This window comes from Perca fluviatilis, chromosome 14 (assembly GCF_010015445.1).
Source record: "Perca fluviatilis chromosome 14, GENO_Pfluv_1.0, whole genome shotgun sequence".
NCBI classification, from domain to species: domain Eukaryota; kingdom Metazoa; phylum Chordata; class Actinopteri; order Perciformes; family Percidae; genus Perca; species Perca fluviatilis.
The window spans coordinates 13426832-13441591 of record NC_053125.1 but is presented as its reverse complement, the minus strand read 5'-3'; the positions used below and the strand labels follow the sequence as shown (position 1 = coordinate 13441591).

Sequence of the window (14760 nt, the reverse complement as noted above, 5' to 3'; positions counted from 1 at the left end):
TAATCAAAAGGAGCCGCACTTTACCAATTTACCGTCAAGAGATAAGCTTGAATAATTCACTACTGGTTGAGACAGTCAGCTATCCGCTGGCTCTCCCCTCTGAGTACAGGAGTTGTCAGCTAGTTGGGTTCATTATCTCCAAACAAGACCTGTACTATAAAGCCAACAAATGACAGCCTAGCATAATAAGGCTGGCACATCTGCCTTGTGTGCGTTTATGTTAAATGGGTATTGCTATTTTTAGAACAGTTTGTTATGTTTAATCATTTAAAGATGGCAGCACTTTTGAGACTAAAATCCATTAATGAGTAGGGCATGGGATGACAAAGCAGCATTCTGACACTGGCATCATAAAGCAAAAACATTTCTGCATCATACTTCGCATAGCCAAGAATTTGTGTACTTGGCTAAGAAAAACCTAGATCTCAGACAGTCTTTTTTACCTCGTCAGATGCAACTCAGGGGTGGGCCGCAGGTCCTTGGAAGAAAGGTTCTCTACCACAGGGGAGTCAAGATTTGCTGAGCCATTGCTTAATCTGTCACTACTTTCATATCCAGATTCAGTTCGCTGGATCTTCCAGTTGTCATTCCGCACTTTTAGCGTTGCTGAGCCCTTTGACCTGTCCTTGTCATCAGAGTCCAGCGAGCTTCGGCTGCCACCTGTTTCATGCCTCTGCTCATCCTCATAGATGGTCATTAGGCTCTTGGGTTTGCGTTCTTCTCGGCCTCCCCATGTAAAATCTCTGTCTCGCTCTCGGTCACGGGAGGGCGACTGACTGCTAGGTCTCCTCCGGGGGCTGTGCTGCCTTCGCTCTTGATTTACCAAATTACCACTACTAACGGCACTCACAACACTGTCCACATTTAGGACCTCACGCATGGGCTTCCAGGGGCGGCTGGACCTGCTGCGGCTGTTCCCTCGACTTCCAGGACGCTCTCTGGAGTCTTGGCTGCTGTCAGTATCATATCCGTTGGAGAGTTGGTCTAATTTCCGGCTGTAATGACCACTGCTGATAATGGGCACACTGGGCAACACTTGGACCCTTGAGTGAGTGCGAGCGGGTTCATGTGAGGACCGTCCACCAAGGTAGGGTGTTCGCTCAGTCCGTGTGGGACCTTTTCCTTGGCTGCTGTACAGACGAGTTTCCAGGTGTTGTTTGAAGCCATTCTCTGGAGGGGAGACGGAGCGGGAGTAGGTCCTGTCCTGACCTGGATCTGGTTTTAAACAAAATACGTTTCATGAGAGCTTGAATTATGATAAAAGCCAAACACATTCTAAATAGATTTTTTAAATCAATGATGCAAGAATAGAACACGTGTTTAAATTTTAACTAATCCATTGAGACGGTCAAATTATTTATATACAGTATATCTACTTAAACCTTTGTCACCTCCAAACCACCAACATTCCTATCCATAATACAAAAATGAAAGCATCAAATGTAGTACCATACCTTTTGTTTAAAGAGTTATGTATACAAGGATATAATTCTATCTGATTGTCACATATTCCCTGATGCACCTGATGCCAAAAGACAGTGTCATGAATAACGTTACCAAGACCACACAATTGACTTTCACTGGACCCTCAACACCAAGACACAAAGCGGTGCTGAAGCACCGTGTAGGTTGGGCAGAAAGTGAGGGGAGGGCATGACGACAACAACAGGGTTACTGACATTTATGTGTGCTGATGACAGGAAGATGTGAATTACATCCGACAGGAGTCAATTTCCTTCCGTGGCGTGTACACAGAGGGTAGTCCGCTCACGTACAGACGTTTATGCAGATACACATGATGAAAGGTAGCACTTTAGTGTATTTTTGTGTGTGTATGCATACATGCGCGTTTTCCAAACGCTAAAGTGACATGTCTGCACATGATAGTGTGTTATGAATGTGTCTACTATTTCAAGGACACTTCCAGACATAATAGCCACTTTCAAAATATATGGCCAGACATCCTTCCTGGAAACTACTTCATCTGTGTCAAGCTATACATGCACCCACACACCCATATTACTCCACACAACAGTGACATTTCTAAACAGAAATCAATTGTCTGCATACGATTTGTTTAATCTTCTAAATAAAATAAAAAAGAGAACTCCATTACGTTTTGAATGGAAAATCTGGTGTTATAGTTTTATCGTACGAGTACTCATTTCAATTTTAAGGTTTGTCTATCTATCCAATGCATTTTCATAACTTAAAGCGGACAGTGTTTGAATCAGAGGCTGCATGCTTTGTATTTAAGTCATCGTTTAAATGACCTGGAAAATCTGATCTGCATGTTTGATGGTATAAAAAGTGAATTTAATACTACATATAACGGTCAGTCCTTGGAAAGCCTGCAAGAGATACAGTCCCTATTGCTTTGGATTTTTGCTGACTGCGTGCCTGCTTAAATCACTTCAAAAACTGCTCTAACATTTTTGCTTGAAAATGATACCGTGTGTTTTAGAGAGTGACGAGTTGTCAACAGTACACAAGGGTGTTGATCATTTTGGAAGAATAGTAACATGTCTAAATCCATACAGCCAGAAATCATTTATAAATACCTTGGGGTTATCCCAGAGAGCAGCAAAGTTGCTTAAGCTTTCCTTGAGTGTTTTTGTCTGGAGAAGACTTTTTAGCAAAGTGCTAGCCTGGGCGTTAGCCCCACTGCTGTAAATTTACACTACTTACATTAACTTTAGTGTCACCTCCAGCCTCGTCATTCATCATGGCAACGCCACTAGCTTCCTTTAGCCGACTGCATTCAATCATGATGGGACGTGAGCTCGCTGCTAACACAGGCTACGGATGTTGACATGGTGGATTTGGGAGCGTGTTACAATTGTGCTCCATAATCCCTTGACTGATTCTCTATTGAAAGCAGTAATGTACTAAAAGAGTATTAAAGTAGTAGACCAATCAGCCTCCAAATTCATACCAACAAACAAACTCAATTTGTGAGGTAAAAGGGAAACGGGAAAATAGTGGCAGGAATATACATTTTTTGAGTGAAATTCTCCCTCTAATTATAATTAAATCATACAGTATGTGTAACTATTTGGTTAGATCGACTTTAAAGTATGTGTGTATGTTTGTTTGTAAATGTCCATGTAGACCACAGAGAGGGCAACCAATGGCTCTGAATATGAGAGAGTGGGATAGAGGCAGGCTCCAACCGACGTCAGCACTTAATCCCCTTTTTGACACATTGCTCTCGAATCGCCAGTTACATAAGGGCTGGGGAAGTGGAAGGCTAGCCTTTTGTTTCTTAAAACCTGGCAACTCTCATCTGCGTGTGTATGTGTTGTATTGCATGTGCCACATCTAAACATCTGTGACCAACCTCTGTAGCGTGACTCTGGCCTCCGTTGGCCACTCCTATCAGGCTCTCTTCTGGATGGATGCATCCCACGCACCTCTCCAGCTCTTTGGGCAACTTCTCGAGAAATCTCCCTGAGGCGACTCTTGAGATCACTCGTGCCAATTTTCACTACAAAACATTAGAGATGTCAGGTATTACCATAGGGAATTTGGCACAATGTCCCTAATGGAGGGATAGAGGGAATATAACCAGTATGTAATTAATGCTGAATATTTTTGTTTTCAATCTCAGTTGAACCTCTGCTGAATCAGGTGGGGATTTCCACCACTGCAGAAATCATTAAAATTATTATTTTTCTCAGTGTACATATATCTATTGTCACTACATCCTTTTCCTTGTAACCGTTTTCCATCTCTTAGTCCCCAGAACCCACAAGGCACTGAGCATGCAGTGTGTAGATGGAGGCCACATTATAGCACATCAGTGTGCCGATGTATACGGTACATTTTCTGCTACATGAGGGGAAAGGCAGCAGGGTGGAAACACGTCCATGCAGAGGCTTCCCTGCTCTGTCTCATATTTTCACTTTGAAACACAAGCATTAGTCATGGAACTGGAAAATGTTTCATGAACTGGAAATGGAATGACCATACTGTGGTCCTGTTAGCTGTCTGAGATTTCTCTGTGAAGAAAACATGTTTCAAAAAAATACCAGGTGTTTTCTTAGACTACATTCTCTTCAGCACCAAAACACTGAATATGCAACAGTTTAATAACTTGACTCTGAGTGAATACTCATTTTATTGTACTGATTGCAACCTTCCCTACCCTACACCAATTCTTAAGCAACAAGCATTAAAGTGATGGTAAACAATGACACAGATCTTTCGATTCGATTACAATTTAGGATTTCACATAAAGAGTATAACTTGCAGTCATCATCTAAGAAGATTTTGTCAGTTTGGTTTGCATCTATGTTTTGAGTCATTATCTTTTCAGTAAGGCAATTTACTTATCTTAACAAATCTCCTATTCTCAATTTACACTCTTCTCACTACTTGCACTTAAGTGTGTGCAGAATTGGCAGCTCTTTGTGACCTCTCTCCTCAGCGAGGGTCTCTAATCCCCTCTGTATTACCAACATGGCCAGATTTAGTTTTACAGCGAAGGCATTTAATTATCTCTTTCTCTGGTTGCTATGCCACATCTGTGCTTGTCACCACTCTCTGTGGACAAAAATATGTATAATTGAGAGGTATTTCAAGGCTAAGCAATATAACCACTGCACATTGTGACTCATGTCTTTTTTGCAAATTTTTCACTACAAATCACTATTTCCACAAGCACATATTATTGCCGATACTTGTTTGAACAAAAAACAATACTTGATTAAATGACTTGTTGAAATGGAAATGTATACAGTGTGTTCCTTCACTTCTTGGATTTCAAATTTCTCTCTTTGCCTTCTGAAACATATTTAGTCTTCCATGTCCTCGCTTACCTGGTCCCCTTCCTCCACTGGTCTGAGCGCTGCCCCTGCTGAAGGTTGAAGGGGTCTTCTCTTTGAAAGAGTCTTGGCCCAACAGAGCGTTCAGATTCTCCCTGGTGAGGTCCAGCTTCTTGGGGGATAAAACTGTAGACTGAAAACCTGCGGAGGAGGGAAAAAAAGGAAACCCAAACATTTTAAAATGTCAAGCTAAGGCCATAAATTCAGGATTGTCTTTTTCCAAAAAAAAACAAACAAAAAAAAAAAAACACCTTGTTACTAGTAAGTCTTATGATAAAACATAAATCTGATATCAACAAATAACACAGACTGCACCTGAAACTAAAAAACTGAATTTAAATTACAAAATCCACACAATGTTCTCCTTGGTTTTTGCAGGATCATCCAGTTTGGTCCGGCGCCCTGTCAGCTCTTATGAGCAGTGAGTGGCTGCCACAGCTTGGACCTGGGGCACAGCCAGCATGGAGAGCTGGAGGAGGATCTTTAAAGGGGATAAAAACCTCCCTAACCAAACAAATCCAGGGACATATAATCCAAACAGCAGAGATGTTCAGCGGTTGTCATCAACAAATTTTCATTACTGCCTGCAAAGGCAACTAATACGATCTGGGATTGTACACGTCCTACAGAGTTATTTTTTGTTTGCTGAGGTTTCTCTGAATTTGATTTCCATTTAAAGTGATTTGTAAATTAAGGGATTTTTTATTGACTGTTAATTAAACGTGTGCTGAGAAAAAACTGTCTTTTTCAAGTTCCACCTATTCATGAGATTACATTTGTTATTAGTCAAACACTTAACTTAAGCTGGGTGAACAGAGGCAAATGGGTTTTTCTTTAAAAAAAAAAAAAAAGGTAGCTGCACACCTCAACTTTATATTCATGGTGTTTTACAGTATAGCACTATAATCAAATAGGTCACTTGGGATGGATTTATAGTTAGTGAAAGCAAAGAAAAATACAGAACACTCAACAGCACTAATAACTAAGATGAATGCTCTCAAAGGAATTTGATGTTGTCATTTTCATATAAGGACACTAAATCAACACCTCTTCTTACTCAATATAACTATGTTGAACCTCTACAGTGAAAAAGTTGATTTAGTTTATAAAGATAACGACATCATGATGACCTCTGACCTAATAGATACTTATTCCAGTAAAGGTTTGCACAGTCCAAATAGTTAATTTAAACAAACTGATTTTTACACAAGCTTGCTTAGATAGGTCATACCTTGCACTTCTCCATTGACTGGGGTCTTGATGTGAGACTGGCTGCTGTTTTTTTTTGAGGAATCATCTGCGGGGATAGCACTACCATCAGGGTTGGCATAAAAGAGGAGGAGAGGCTGGAAGTGACCTTTGATGCATTTGATGACCACATCTTTCCACCTGGAGCCGATCTACAGCAAAAGACAAAGGAAGGGTGGTCAGTGCACCTATACGTGCAGATTTAAGCACATTGGACACAGTAATTCTGCATCTTTATGTGTAATAATACAGTGAAACAATATTTGACGACTTTGAAAAAAAACAACAATCTAAAAGGACAAAAAGTCACTGACAGCGAATGCTGTTCCATCCGTCTTTCCAGATGCACCAACAGCTACTGATGAACAGGTAATAACTTTTGGTATGCTACTCTAGCTAATAAAGCTAGCCCCTTTCATAACGTTAGCCTAGCTGCTACTGATAGATTGAGACGGACAATGTTACAGTTCAATGCATTGTGGAGACTGACAACGTTAGCTAACGGTATAGCTACACTCTTGGTAGATACCTGGTTGGGCTAACCGCTAACTTTAGGTAATTGCTGACAAAAAAAGTCATGTAAGCTTGGACAGTTTACATGCAAATTGCAGCGGCAGGTAAATAAACTTGTGCGATTGTCATGCAAACTGGCTTTCTCAGTAGCCAAGATAATATCACTCCGCCGCTGCTGTAGCCTATGCTACCAACTACAGGGAACAAAGTATTGCAATGCGATGCAAGGGTAGTTTTATTGCCTCGGGTGTACTGTGGAGTGAGTAAGTGGCAGGCTAGCAGATACTGTTGACTTGCGCTAGCCTAGCACCAGCGAACTCTGCAACTGGAAGGACTGGATGAAAAGTATTGAAAACTGTCTCCACTGATAAATAATACACTGGCTAACTTGGAAATGAGGTCTTATGTTCAAAATTCTGAACCACCCCTTTACAGAGGGTTTAAAATGTTTTTGTATTTCCCAAATAGGAAATCAAGCTACCATGGTCCAATTCAATTTAGAAAAGCAGACAGATTGTACACATAACAGGATCATTTACTTTCTTGTGACTCCATCTGTTTTCATTTTACAAAGGGTATGAAAAAAAGTTTTGTTGTATAACTGTTCTGATATAAAGCATTTTAACTTATTACAAACTGAACACCGCTCTCATAGCAAACCCAGAATGTCACAACCCAAGTCACTCTTAACCTAAAATGATCGGACTGCTTTCATAAAATTCACTGGCAAACTTTAAAACAACACCTCACCATTATTGTGCATAGTCTAATTTATGAGAGAATATATCACACTGAGGCCAAATCGCACAATCACATTAGCTAAGCTGTGTAAGGTGCGTGTCTCGCCACAAAGGCACCACAAAGGCAGGCTGCAGGCTAACAGATGCTTGTGTGCTCCTTAATTAAGCAAATGACAGTGGAAGAGGGGGGAGGAGAAGGTAGGAGTAGAAATGAGGTTAAGAAAAACTAATGCAAAGCAAAACAAAGGAAACACGATCAAAGGAATGTTGCAGATAGATAGATAGATAGATAGATAAATAAAATGATAATAAAAAGAAATGGACTGTGGATGTGAATGCTTAGCAGTCCCCTGCCATTAGCTGTACTGTGTACAGTAAATGTAAGAGTAAAAATCACAGCCATGCTAATTGCACCATGAGGCTGTAATGATCTTTGCACCTACTTGTCTGAATGTTGCATTCATTTGAAATGGTAAACACATAGCTGTGATACCTGGGGTCAGGTGTCCAGTTATACGGTCAGTTATAAAAAAAAACTTATTTTACACCACAAGCCACTCAGAATGGAGTTCTCAATGGCCATGGTACAAGTACTGTAACTCACAATTCTGCTACAATATGCAAGAAACTATATTTCATCGTCCTCATTTAACAAAGAATGTTTTATGCACTGAAAAGCAGCGATCAGGCTACGCTACAGTAGTCATTTAGCAGCTGGGACTTGGGGAGTCACAGAAATGCTGGCAAGTTTCGAACCAGGTATGGACTTGGCAGACGCCGAGCGCTGTAGCTCCTCCATCTCAGTCGAAGGGGGGGCTGCACACACAGCACAAGCTGCTGATGGATTGACACAGAGCCAGCCAGCCACTGCACCACAGTCCCAGAGAAAATTGTGAGCACGTAAAACAAAAAGCATGCTCACGTGTGCTTACATGTGAAAATAAAGCCAATATTTAGAAAAGGAGAAGGGGATAGATGAGAGGATCTACAGCCGATATACTGAATACACACAAAACCACTAGCAACATACAAATAAAACCTCTCTTTCTCACACACAGAATATGCACCTACATCACGCAACTCAGCATTCTCAATGACCCCTTACTTTAACCAGTAAAGGGATCTGTAAAATAATCATTACTGTTTAGGCTTCACTTCACTACTGCATAGTTGGGGAACTGCAGTAGAACTGGGGGTGGGGGGTTAGCTGACTCTTTAGTGCCATAAAGGCTTTTCAACCCAGGCTCATGAAGGGCAATCGATGTGGCCCTTATTGGGCGATAAAGAGACTTGGTGATGGAGATAGGAGATGGAACATTGCTACCGTTTTCTGCTGCTTGTAAAAAAGACCACACTTTATCAGAATAGCACATTTTCATGAATAGAGATTTCACATTTTAAACCGTGGTCCCTCTGCACACTAATAACCTACAAAAACTAAACTATGAAGAATTTTCTTGTGCAAGATACAACATAACGAAGCATATAAACCCTGATGGCTAACTCTTTAATTCACCATGGACTACTCTATAAAAACAAGAATTATTAATTATTAAAATATTCAGTTTACAATTAAATAAAACAAAGGAGAGCATCAAATCCCATATTTAAAGAAGCTGGAACCAGTGAATGTTAAAAATAGTTATTCATGCCTGTCTATGAACTGATTTAGTTAACTGACAAATGATATAAGCACTGTCTCACCTCTTTCACAGTGGCATCATCAAAGAAGACCCATTTGGAGGACTTTGTGTGGAAGGCGAAGGCACAGTAGTGGCGGCTGGAGTAGCAGATCATCCCCACAAGCAGTAGCTCTCCCTTTTTGGCATGCTCATCTGTCACCCTGTAGAAGAGCTGTGCCCATACACACATATACTTATATAAATATATACATAAATTACTCATTGGCATCAATGCTTCTGTTGGTATGCTTTGGAAATGTGCAAGAGGGAGCTGTCAAATAAATGGTTTGAATACTTCAATAAAGAAGTTATGTAATGTGTGAACACTGTACCGATGTGAACTACATGGATTGATTTTTTTGATTGGTAAGCTCACCCAACACAGTGTACTCATGTGAACAGGCTACTGAGGAATATTTAATAAGTCATCTGCCAACTTTTTACCTACATATTTCATGTGAACACCCTATTAATGTGTGTGAAAATGTGATTTTATGGACAGAGAAGGAATTACACTTGCCCACATTTGTGCATACTCATGATATAAACACTGCAAGAAAAGCAGTCTTGAACACATGTTTTTTTCCCCATCTCAGTGACGTCTGTTCAGCCCACATGTTCCCTCAGACAGGCATGCACAAACACACGCTCGCTCAGGAAAACACAGAAATGACGGGTGGGGCTTTCTGACAAGCTGACCAAGGCCAGCAGGAGCTTTTTGATCAGTGGCGCTAGCCAACTGGGCATTGGGCGTTGACTGCTTACGCAATGGCCCTGAATTACAGAGAAATAAATCCCCACTTTATTTCCCACATATGTTCAATTGCACCAGAATAAACTGACCCTAAACAGCAAAAAAAGGAAATGACAGCTGTGTAAATGGAAGAATTCCAAAAAGATACTGACAAACTGAACCACGTCTGGAGAAAGTTCTTCTATTTCCTGTTGGATAACTAATTACTTCATCTGAAAGGCTCAATGATATGTTTTAGCTAGCTGTATGTCAGTTTCCACCACTAGTCACAAAATGTCACACAATATTACTGAGAAGCTAAAAAACAGAAATACAAAGTGTAAAATATACTTAAAATGTTGGTTAAAGTAGACCCACCGCAGAAAGACTGAGATGAGGCCCCAGCGAGCGGATAACATCTTCTGTGAGGTCTGACTGGTCAGAGTCCCAGACGAAGCCTATGGTAACTATCTCTGGAGAGTTCATGAGGACCCGTCTGATCCTAATCTTCTGGCCACAGTTGCTCTGGGAAGAAGAACAAAGACACCAAAAGCAACATCACCCTATTACCAAGTACAAAATGAATATCAAAAACAAAATATGTAAGAATTACTACACTCCCAAAGAAACTTTATTCAACAAACAATGGAGAAAAATGACTGGTTAATTGCACATTCCTCTTTAAAACACTTTGCATAGGCCACTTACTGGACAGTTCCGAAGGTCCCCTATCGTACTTGCTGCTTGTAACAGTTCCCCAAATGACTCGTCTCTGCCCTGGAGCGTCTGTTGACTGAGAAAGATGAGACGCATTGTCAGCAGAAGCATGGGAAAGAACAAGTGAGTAACAGGAAGGGAGACAGGGACAAATAAAGATTAAGGTAGGTGGAGAGAAAAAAAAAAACTGTTGTGTGTATGAAATGTCAGCTATAAGTTAAGTTATGGTCTTGTGACAAATGTGCAGAGAGAGACATGAAAAACGAAAACAGAGTGCAATCGGACAGATGATAATGGAGAAGCAAAGAACGTTTCCTATTGCCTGTGCCTTACCAGAGTGCAGTGGTGGAGACATAGTGCACCAGCTCTGTAAACGGCAGTGGGTCGGAGGATGCCCCACAGCTACGGCACACAGACTGCAGAGGGGAGAGAGTTGAAGACCAAGACGGTGATGATGAGCACAAAAAGATACACAGGTGTGATTTCAGCACGCATGTATGCGGTCAAAGACTAATTATCAAGTCAGCATGTCACTTTCCAAAAGAGTGAGATCAGATATAGTCACAGTAAGAAAAAAAACCCCACCTCAATTTGTATAAACTGTGACAAGAGATTATGACTTGTTTTGCTGCTATTCTTGTGATCAGTAATAAACTGTGGGCTCTGTAGTCTTCACCTCAAAAGGATTGACATTACCAAGCATACAATTTAATATATGAAGTTATCAATCTCCCTCTGACCAAGGCAATCCTCATTAAGGCCTTGATAATATTTGCCAGATCGGGTGCCCTGAAGTCGAGGTGGAACAAAATCCACTGACTGTGCCTCTAAGGGATTTAGTCCAAAGGCGTATTATGTGTTTGATCCTGAGATAGAACTGGTTTGGGACAGGGACAGCATCAGTGATGTGGTATTGTGCTGGAATTTGTGTGTACACCATCTGTGAGATATCTGGTGCTGCTGCTGCTGCTGCTGCACTGTGGAGCTGACCAGAAACACCCTCCTTATTCCACTGGGGCAATCCACTATCAAAACATGACGGATTGGATTTCTACTGTCTCTGACAGTGATTCATGTACCTGTGTGTGTGTGTGTGTGTGTGTGTGTGTGTGTGTGTGTGTGTGTGTGTGTGTGTGTGTGTGTGTGTGTGTGTGGTGTGTCCCAATCCTATCATTGCCTAGTGTGTTTAGCTTGTCTGCACATTACTGTGGAGGCTGTGCAAACAAACACTGTATGAACTAAAAGATTAACAACAAAAAGAGGGAAAATAAATCCTAATTAACACCTCCTTCTCAGACAGCCTGAACAAACACATTTTTAACACCAACTTTAGTAAAGTAAATATAACAGAATATTTATTATGTTTTCTAACCCACTACTGACCTGCTCATAAAGTGACATAGCAAACTTCTGATGCGTGATGCAAGACTTTGAAGTGCAGGCATCTGTCTCCTCAGGCACAATGTGCAGGTGGATCCTCTCCAGGATGTTCTCCTGTGACACAACATGACATATATCAGGTGTGGGACAAGATATTTCCAACACTGTTGTTGTAAAGCCACCTTTGTTTTTTTATTACAATGCAGGTATTCCCAAGAGCAAAAATGCAATGCAGTGGGACACACGGTTACATATCAAGACTTCAATGTTGACAGCAGAAGGAGCACATTTAAAGATCAAGCTATACTCCATTATAACTCCCACCTGTTTCTATGGAGAGCTTTTGAGTTTATAAAATATTAAGGCTGCAAGGTAGGCCTGCAAAGGGCACTTCACAGGCTGTTAATCTGACACTGGCTAAGTCCTCACATAAATTCTCCAACGGTACGCTGCTGCCAATGCATTACATGGTGAATGCTCAAGGGCAAAGATCTGTGTGGGATTAAGAATTAAGATGGTCTCTAAAAGATAGCAATTTTGGCACGTAAGCTTCAGTCTTAGATGTAAAAGTTACTGCTAAAAAGTACACCAAAGTTGCTTTTTCTGCATCTATCTTCATTATGTGGTACATTTCTGAAGGAAAGTGACATAATGTTCACACTTGTACAACCCAGTGTTCAGTTATATTTAGGGTTGGGTATCGTTTGGATTTTTACGATTCCGAAGCGGTACTTTTAAAACGATTCCGAATCCTAAACAGATTCTTGAAAAAAATGACAAACAATGGCTCTTTTATAGTTTTTTTTTAAATTGAAAATTATTTAAATTTAACAATATATTAACGTTTTAAAGTACTTAAATATATAATAAAACCCTACACTGCAGAGAAAGGCTGATATTTTTACGTCCGTTTTGGAGCGACAGAGGGAAAATATTTCAGTCGACAAGTGGAACCGAAATGAGGAACGGGAATTTGCTTTCTAATCCGGTCCGATTCCTAACTGTTGCATAGGAACCGGTTCCATAGTGGAACCGGGTTTCAGTACCCAACCCTACTTATATTACAGCTCTCTCCACTACTGTTCGGTTTATCCATTGCTGTGTAATCCGACTTCCAAAGCGGATAAACAATTATTGCAGGATTAAATCAGAATGTACCTGTGCTGTCTGGGTATACTCCTATAAAGCAGAATTGCTCAAAAGCGTGAGAAGAAAATTAACGACTTAAGAGAAAACAATGTTGTAAAATGAAGGATAGAAAATGCTGCAGGATCTGTTTCATATGTGATGGTTGAAGTCAAAATAAACTACATGAAAATTACACTGCAGTTAGGGAAAAACAAGTTCTGGCCAAACAATAAGTTGTTGTGCCAAAAGGTGCATAAAAACTGGAAGTGATATGTAGAAAAGATGAAGGATGCATACAATTTACTTCAAAAAGGCACAGAAATGATGCAACATAATATGGTAGCCCAAAACAAGAGAGGTTCAAACACAACTCTGGCGCTTATATAACCTGTCATGATGATATTTAGCGGCAATGTGGCAGGGGTTGATGGGAGGAGAAGGGAGGGGAAGAAGATTTTCAGTGACCTCGCCAAACAGTTTGTTGCAGTGCATTACCCAAAATGTGTGGCAGGGTATCACACAAACAACACACACACACACACACACACATACATCCCACTCCATAGGCTAGTCTCCCTGGCTCAGGACAGCCGTGTTGCCACAGGAACTTACAAAGCACTCTGCGGCATCATCCATGAAGCCCAGCTGGAAGCGCTGCTCGTCCTTAAAGGTCTCTGCCAAGGCGTGACGCAGATTGTCAGAGGGCAGGGCTCGCTCCCGACTGTGCTGGAACTGGGAGAAAATGCCCTGAAAAGGAGAACAAGAACTTGTTTGTACATGGACTATAGGACATTTTGTTTATTAAAATCATTTGTGTCACCATCACTGCTCAATACACATGTGGATATGTGAACCAAACAGTTACCATATAAGAAACTGAAAAACAGGAACTCAAACTTAAAGTTTAGCTTGCTCCATTAAATGTGCTTCTGATTGTATTCTACCTTTAATGCACAAAAGATGCATGATTCTCCTAGACAGAAGTGTCCAGGCAGCTGCCTCAAGCTGCGTCTGAAGATGTCCAGGTGCCATAATACCTATACAAAAGGAAAGAGAAGGTAACCTTGATTCTTTACACTATAAAAAGGTTACACTTAACACAACATTCAAGCAGGTTTTAGGATATTAGTAGTACACAGTCAGTCAATAAGACATTAGGACACAGTCTCCAAGGCCATGAGGACGCGGAGTGGAAGAGAGGAACAACTCCCTCACAGAAACAAAGCCCCAGGTAATAATCATCTTCAACTAGCTCATCGGTTGTCTCACCCTCTGAGTCACACTCTCCGAGAGTGACCTCACTGTTGGGCTGACTGCAATAATGAACTAACTCGGCGGCTTGTTTCCCAATAGTCAAAAGCAACCTTCAAGTACATTAAAATATTGCTAGGAAGCTCAGATGAATGTAGACAGTGACTCGGATTTTTTAATTTCTGAATAAATGATGGTCACATTGTAAGAGGGTGGAACACGGTGTACTGCCTGGAGGAAGACCGTAACAAGTGAGCGAATAAAGTTAAACAAGGAGGTGCCAAAGTAAGAAAAAAGTAAATGTCATTAAAGAGCACCTTATAATACAGTGTTATCAAATATACATAGTATGCAACAAATGTAGGTTTTTGTACAAAACAATGTTAAGCTTAAATCCTTTTCTAGTGATGGCAATGTCAGTCAGTTGATTTCGTCGGTTAATTCAAAAGCCAAATATTAAATCCAAATGAAAATCCAATGTTAAATTGAAATTCAAAAGCCAAATATTAAATGAAAATTAAAAGCCAATGTTAAATTGAAAT

The 14760-nt window shown here is 40.7% G+C and overlaps 1 protein-coding gene across 5 annotated transcripts in view; it reads right to left on the bottom strand.

Moving 5' to 3' along the window:
* The window catches only part of LOC120573083 (inactive ubiquitin carboxyl-terminal hydrolase 53), a 32065-nt gene that overhangs the window by 7889 nt on the left and 9416 nt on the right, over positions 1-14760 (bottom strand). For 4 of the 5 annotated variants that reach the window (XM_039822513.1, XM_039822516.1, XM_039822515.1 and 1 more), the window contains exons 3-13: positions 13912-14004; positions 13580-13714; positions 11843-11953; positions 10793-10875; positions 10451-10535; positions 10121-10267; positions 9032-9181; positions 6058-6226; positions 4821-4967; positions 3341-3487; positions 444-1215 (exon numbers count right to left, since the gene is read on the bottom strand). In XM_039822513.1, coding sequence (XP_039678447.1) covers positions 444-1215; positions 3341-3487; positions 4821-4967; positions 6058-6226; positions 9032-9181; positions 10121-10267; positions 10451-10535; positions 10793-10875; positions 11843-11953; positions 13580-13714; positions 13912-14004 — 2039 coding nt within the window. The remainder of the gene's footprint in view (positions 1-443; positions 1216-3340; positions 3488-4820; positions 4968-6057; positions 6227-9031; positions 9182-10120; positions 10268-10450; positions 10536-10792; positions 10876-11842; positions 11954-13579; positions 13715-13911; positions 14005-14760) is intronic. The other variant, XM_039822517.1, reaches the window with a different exon arrangement.